The sequence below is a fragment of the Nymphaea colorata genome, chromosome 5 (genome assembly GCF_008831285.2).
Source record: "Nymphaea colorata isolate Beijing-Zhang1983 chromosome 5, ASM883128v2, whole genome shotgun sequence".
In the NCBI taxonomy this organism is placed as follows: Eukaryota; Viridiplantae; Streptophyta; class Magnoliopsida; order Nymphaeales; family Nymphaeaceae; genus Nymphaea; species Nymphaea colorata.
In genome coordinates, this window is record NC_045142.1 from 14,828,185 (window position 1) to 14,835,673 (window position 7,489).

Sequence of the window (7,489 nt, forward strand, 5' to 3'; positions counted from 1 at the left end):
TTGACTCAATTAAGCTAAGTCAAGTACAAACAAACTCAAGCTTTTATTCATAATAGGGAGAATTTATCTAGAAAATGTCGAGTTGAAAGGAAATATTGTCCTAACTGGGTGATTTGAGCAGGTCTGGATGCAACTGCCCTCAGCAGTGGGTGGACACACACGTGTACTTGGCATTGTTGCTTTTCACCAGCCCTTCTGTTCTTACATAGTCGTGCAGACCCTTTAGAGGCTTCTAAAAGAATTTCCAGAATGAAGAAGGAAATTAACACACAACAAAAATGCAAGGCGAGTTACGTGGTTCGATCATATATTGATCTACGTCCACGGAATGATGGTCTTCTATATTTTTGATTTTTCAACTCTCTATTTACAGATTTCCTGTCTTTGATTTTATACATTGATTCTAGACGTTGGAGAGTTCAACGTCTCTTTCAACGACAGGATTTTGTTTCTCTTCATAGTCGTCTCCAATAGGAAATCATGCTTTGTTTCCTTCATTGTTGTTGTGTTGTTTTTGTCAAGAGTATCACCTTCTATGGAGAGAGCCATTGATCCACTTTCTATTGTGGAGAGAGCCATTGGGCTGTTTTCATAATTTTCGTTAACACCCCTCGTCAATCTCATCCTGTCTTTGATAGGGTTGAGATTGAACTTGATGACCTTTAACTTTGGCGTTATTGCTACATGTGTCTGCTTTAACAAGGGTTTGGTCAAGACGTCAGCAATTTGATCCTTGGTTGAAATGTACTTGATGGCCAATTCTCCTTTGGCAAGCTTGTCTCTAACAAAGAGAAGATCGATTTCTACATGCTTGCATCTATAATGATATACTGGATGTGATGCTAGATATGTGGCTCCAATGTTGTCACACCAAAGAATTGGTTCTCAGGATGATTTTATTCCAAGTTCTTGCAATAGAAATTTGATCCAAGTAACTTCGGCTGTTGCATTAGCGATGGCCCTGTATTCTGCTTCAGTACTTGAGCGAGATACTACATTTTGCTTCTTTGAACTCCAAGAGACAAGATTTTTCCCAAGGAATATTGCGTAGCCGCTAGTAGATTGTCTGTCATCCGGGAATCCAGCCCAATCAGCATCACTGTATGCTGAGATATCCATTTCCATACACGGCGTTAGACTTAATCTATGGTCAAAAGTTTGCTTTAGATATCTTAATATTCGCTTCACGGCAGCCCAATGGATGTTTTTTGGATTGTGCATATATTGACAAACTTTGTTCACTGCAAACGATATGTCTGGTCTCGTCATTGTAGCATACTGTAAAGCTCCAACTATGCTTCTATATAGGCTTGGATCATGGAAGGAAAAACCTGAGTGTGCTGTCAAAGTTGGTGATGTAGCCATGGGTGTAGAGATCGGTTTTGCTCCCACCATACTTGTTTTCTTAAGTAGTTCCAAGATGTATTTCTGTTGAGATAAGAACAAGCCTTGAGGAGAATGCTTTGCTTCAATGCCCAAGAAGAAGTGTAGATCTCCTAGATCTTTGTTTGCAAATTCTGATTTGAAGGCAGCAATCAGTTTTTGGATGTGCATATCTGAACTTCCTGTCAAGATGGTGTCGTCCACGTAAATGAGAATGTACATGACCGTGTTTGTATCCTTGTAGATGAAAAGCAAGGTGTCTGTTTTGGCTCCTTGAAAACCCATTTTGTGAAGAAAAGTGCTTAGACGTGAAAACCAAGCTCTTGGGGCTTGCTTCAAGCCATAGAGCGCTTTGTGAAGCTTGCAAACGTGATTGGGATAGTTCTTATCCTCAAAGCCGGGCGGTTGGAACATGTAGACTTCTTCTTCTAGTGTTCCATGGAGAAAAGCATTTTGGACATCCAATTGATTGATTTTCCACCTGCGACTCAAAGCAATAGTGAGTATTATTCTAATGGTTGTGGGTTTGACTACTGGGCTGAAGGTTTCAGTGTAATCAATCCCTTCCTTTTGGGTATATCCCTTGGCTACAAATCTTGCTTTATGCCTTTCTAGCGAACCATCAGCCCTTCTTTTGATTTTGAAGACCCATTTGCATCCTACAATATGTTTGTCACTAGAGATAGGAACAAGACTCCAAGTTTGATTTTTGAGAAGAGTGAGGTGTTCATTTTTCATAGCTTCTTTCCATTGTCTACAGACAAGAGCTTCTTGAAGAGTATTGGGCTCGGTCTCAATAGCCAAATTTGATGTTGTAGATAGGACTAAAGGATATTTGGTAGCTGAGTGGGTTTCATAGCCGGTATAGCTAGTGTTGGGCTTAACTATAACTTGAGATCATGTTGTCATGCTATGGGTTCTAGTAGGCTCAATGATGGGCTTGATATTTTCAGGTTGGACCTGATCAGCTTGAGAACAAGTTATCATACTATGGGTTCTGGTAGGTCTACTGCTAGGTTCGACACTTTCAGGTTGGTCTTGGTTTTGGTGGCTCTCATTTGAGCTAGATTGTATCAAATTGACTTGCTCATCATGGTTGGGAAGGCTTGGTTGAGGGTTGGACGTGGCATGGTTCTCCTCATTATCACTTCTATGATCGTTGGTGTCTTTCAAGTGGTTGACGTTTAAGAAAATGGGAACAAATTGAGGTGGATGTTGATCACTAGAAGCAGGTTGCTCATTAAGCTTTTCTTCCTTGAAAGGAAAGAATTTTTCATTGAAAACAACATGGCGGGAGGTAAAAATCCTTTTATTTTTTAAATTCAGGCAGTAGTAACCTTTGTGTTGAGAGGCATACCCAAGAAAAACACATCTTTCAGATCTGAAATCAAGTTTGTGATTTGCATAGGGTCTTAAGTGGGGATAACATTCACAACCAAGGACTTTAAGAAAATTATAATCTAGGATTTTTTGAAATAACTTTTCCAATGGTGAAAGATAATTGAGAACTTTGATGGGCATACGGTTGATAAGATATATAGCAGAATTGAAAACATAAGTCCAATAATTTTTGGGAATATTTGCTTCAGCTAGAAGAGACAGGCCAGTTTCAACGATGTGCCTGTGCCGTCTTTCAGCATTCCCATTCTGTTCGGGAGTGTGTGGGCAGCTCTTTCGGTGTCCTATGCCATTCTCGGATAAGAATGGTTGTAGGCTTTGGTACTCACCACCCCCATCAGAATGCAAGAATTTAATCTTGTGTCCTGTATGATTTTCAGCGAGCGCTTTAAAGGATTTAAAAGCAGCCCTAACATCAGATTTCAACTTAAGCAAATAAAACCATATATATCTAGAATATGCATCAACAAAAATAACATAGTAACGATAACCATTTGTTCTCATGATCGGGGCAGGTCCCCAAACATCAGAGTAGACAATCTCAAGAGGTTTTTGTGCTTTATAAGAAACAGCTTGAAATGAGAGTTTATGACTCTTAGCCTTATGACATGCTTCACATAAAGTTGAAGGAAACAAATGATCATAGCATAAATCAAAATCATTTAAGACACACCTAACTGTAACAAAAGCGGGATGGCCAAGTCTTTTATGCCAAGTCTCCAAAGATGCTCATTCGCTACACATGGCCTCTTTATTTGTTGCAAGATTAATTTTGTAGAGGCCATTCTGGCTGATTCCTTGTTGCAGTACCTTCCTGGCTTGGTCCTTTACAAAGCACGAGTTAGGATGAAACTCAATATAAACATCATTATTCTTACAAAATTTTTGAACAGATAGCAAGTTCCTACTTATATTTGGAACATGTAATATATCATTTAAAATCAAATTTCTAGTAGGTATGGATGAACCAATGTGGAGTATAGGCAAACCTGTTCCATCGCCAACCTTCAAAGTGTCTCTCCCATGATAATTTGAATGTATAGAAAGTTTGTTTATATCATTGGTGATGTGGTGGGTTGCACTTGAATCGGGATACCAATTGCCATCTCCAACTGGTTGATTTGAATAGTTTTCAATGGCAGCATGAAACGCTTGAGGATTTGTGCTCTTGCTCTTGACGAGATTCAAGTAGGTATAGCAATTTTTAGCTACATGCCCTGTCTTCTCACAAATCTGACATGTTGATCCTTCTTTTCCTTGAAAATTTCTGTTTTTGTATACAAATTTTCCTCAACCACAATAAGTATGTTGTCGCTCATTGTGCCCCTTGAAAACATTATTCGCAGTAGGCATAAATTCATCATCATGACCCTTTTGATTTGTTTCTTGCATAAGTAGGAGGCCATAAAGTTCGTTAAGGCTAACAGGTTCCTTCCGTGTCCCCATGCTTATCTTGAAGGCAAGATACTCAGCTGGAAGACCTCTCAAAATGTATAAAACCAAATCATCTTCATCTACAGGTTTAGATGCTATAGTTAATTGATGTGCTATAACCCTTACTTTCTGAAAATATGCATCCATGGACATATTGCCCTTTTTCAAATCTTGTAACTGAGATTTCAATTGCATAACTCTGGACCGCAAATGAGCGGCGTAGGAATGTTTCAACGCATTCCAAACCTCTGCCGAGGTTTTCAATCCAATAATCTGAGCATGAACATTTTCAGATAATGACGACTTGATCCAACATAGAAGGATTTGTTCTTGTCGCAGCCAATTGAGATAGTCTTGGCTTATTTCTGTCATGCCATTGTGTTGTTGTTTGAAGAAGACGCTATGACAGAAGTTGTTCCTCAACGATGTAGCGATGGCTCTGATACCATAAAAGGATTTCCAGAACGAAAAAGGAAATTAACACACGACAAAAATGCAAGGCGAGTTACGTGGTTCGATCATATATTGATCTACGTCCACGGAATGATGGTTTTCTACATTTTTTATTTTTCAACTCTTTATTTACAGATTTCCTGTCTTTGATTTTATACATTGATTCTAGACGTTGGAGAGTTCAATGTCTCTTTCAACGACATGATTTTGTTTCTCTTCATAGTCGTCTCCAATAGGAAATCATGCTTTGTTTCCTTCATTGTTGTTGTGTTGTTTTCGTCAAGAGTATCACCTTCTATGGAGAGAGCCGTTGATCCACTTTCTATTGTGGAGAGAGCCATTGGGCTGTTTTCATCATTTTCGTTAACAGCTTCTCCTTCTTTACAGTAGTGTGTCTTATAGCCGGCCCATCAAACTTTGTCATTGTCAATCAATTGGCAATCTACAATTTTCAATTGTTTTTTTGGCAACTCACTTAAGCTATAGGGCGCTAGTGGCCTCCTCCAGGCCTTCATCCCACCTGCATGCTGTGAGTTTCTCCTCTTGTAGATGGGTGACTGTTCCTTGTAGTAGAGGCACCCCAAGGTAATCTCCATTGGTTTGCCGGCCCTCATTTTGGTGTGTCCCCTCTTTCCATCATGCTTCCAAGCTTCGCCACCTACTTCGGTCTATCACTTATATCCGCTTCAGATGGGGTCAATGGTGGTGTCAAAGGTGTATTACTTTGAACAATCGTGGGCTGCCACGTGTTCCACGTGTTTGCATTGTTGCTTTCCTGCTTGTCAGAATGATCAACGACTTATCGGTCAACGACATGACTTTACAGGTCACTTCCTCCTTTTGGGTTCACATTCCTTTGCTAACTGCCCCTCAATCACCTACTTTTGATGCTAGCTATATTTACTTCGGCTTTATCCAACTTTCTTGGCCTGAGCCTACTTTTCCTAACACACAGGGTATGCCTTTTTCAGTAGAGGTTACGTGGGTCGTCTTTCTAGGTGAACAGCCACACCAGTTCTCTTGGCATGCCAAGCTCCCGCCATCACAGCTCCCACCCTTTCTTCCCTCACCGCTGAAGCCGACCTTGCCTCCTCAGTGGTGCCCTCTCTTCTCTCTGCCGCGCACCCTAAAGTACCTTGCTTGCCCCTTCCATTTTCTTCTTTGCAAGCTGGGGGTTCACGTTGGACTGCCTCGAGATGCTCCGACCCAATGCTTCTAGCCACTCTATCTGCTCTTGGCAACATCCGGACTTTTGTGCCTTCATAGTCGGCTGCCCACCCATTGGATGATTCACAACCCTATGCACCAGCGGACTCATCTTGTTTGGTCTCCCCCACTTATTTGTGTGCCTCCATGCTTTTGTCGACTGAGGGTCGCCCCCTTGAGGTCAATGTTGTTGCTCGCTTTTCTTCAACTACGGCCATGATTGTTTTGGCCTTTGTCAATATATCACCCCTAATTAGCTCATTTCCCTCAGTTGCCTTTACCTTGCTCTTTAACCTTTGTTACCGGCCCCCTTCGCCCCCACTACCAACCAAGACCACCTCCTTTGCCCACCTGCTCTGGTCCTCTTCTGTTATTGCCACCTATTTACCTTCCCTGCATGCATTGCTCCCTATACTTAGTCGCACCTATCCTTACACCCCCACCAGGTTTCTCCCCCCTACTTGCTCCCCCTTGCTTGCCCTGCCCTCCCAACATCCCTTGTGTTGACACGGTTTTCTTCACTTTGGGTTCTGATTGTCCCATCCTCCCTTCCCTCTCCTGCTCGGTTGCCTAGTCTCACCACCAGACCATCAGTTGTCCCCTCCTGCTAAGTTGCTTTCAATGCGGCTTGTGCCTGTTATGTCTTCTGTCATTAACCCCTTCCAGATTGTGTTTATCAAGAGTCGACATATTCTTGATGTTGTTGTCCTAGCCAATGAGGTTGTTCAATCCCTCTACTATTTGAGTCTTTCCTCATTCATCATTAAGTTGGACATTTCTAAGGTCTTTGATTCGATTAGTTGAGAGTTCCTATCTGACCTCCTTATCCGCCTTGCTTTTGGTCTGTCGTTTCGACAGTAGATCCTTTTACTTGTCACTGGGGCCCAACTTGTGGTCTCTGTCACCTTTGCAATTAGTGCAGACCACAATCTATCTCAAACGTATAATGTGCTATAAACTAGAAAAGCACTCATGTGAAAGTGTCAGTGCAAACTAATAGAGCACATGTAATAGAAATGGTCATACTATAAACACAAACTTATGTTTACAAGCAATATTTGCATATGGAGATCACACCTCAAGCTAAAGTATGGAGCATAAGAATAACAGAAGACCCATAAAGATAAATGGCACCATCCTTTCTATTAGAAACACCTTTGCTTTTGGATTGGCATCCTCACTAGTGTGCTAGTTCCTCTACTAGGAGAAGCTGTAAGCTAATAAATTTTAAATGCCATCAGTTACCAGAGGGCATGTTAATGCAAAAACAATTATATATCAATGTCTCTACCATATTATGATCAAATAACACATATTATCACAAGGTTTGTACCAGGACATCACTTATCACATGGTCTATGCCAGCACATCACCCGTAAATACATAGCATGTCTATCAAATCCATGCTACTTCAATGCTAGGAATTACTAGTTGCTAGTAGTCAGTATACAAGCTGAGCTTTTTCATTCAGCCATGCCTTCCGTATCTATAAACAAATATTATCACAATGACTACTAATGGAAAACCAATGCAAGCATGAAATGCATGATGTGAACAATTAGTGCATATGTGAAGCATCGTAAGTGATCATAGTGCAAGCAATCTAGGACATGCA

The 7,489-nt window shown here is 41.0% G+C and overlaps 1 protein-coding gene across 1 annotated transcript; it reads right to left on the minus strand.

Annotated features, from left to right (window-relative positions):
• Window positions 1-885: 885 nt before the first annotated feature.
• LOC116255208 (uncharacterized mitochondrial protein AtMg00810-like) lies at window positions 886-1,668 on the minus strand. The gene has a single exon (XM_031630990.1). The coding sequence runs from the start codon at window positions 1,666-1,668 to the stop codon at window positions 886-888; it is 783 nt and encodes a 260-aa protein (XP_031486850.1).
• Window positions 1,669-7,489: the final 5,821 nt, after the last annotated feature.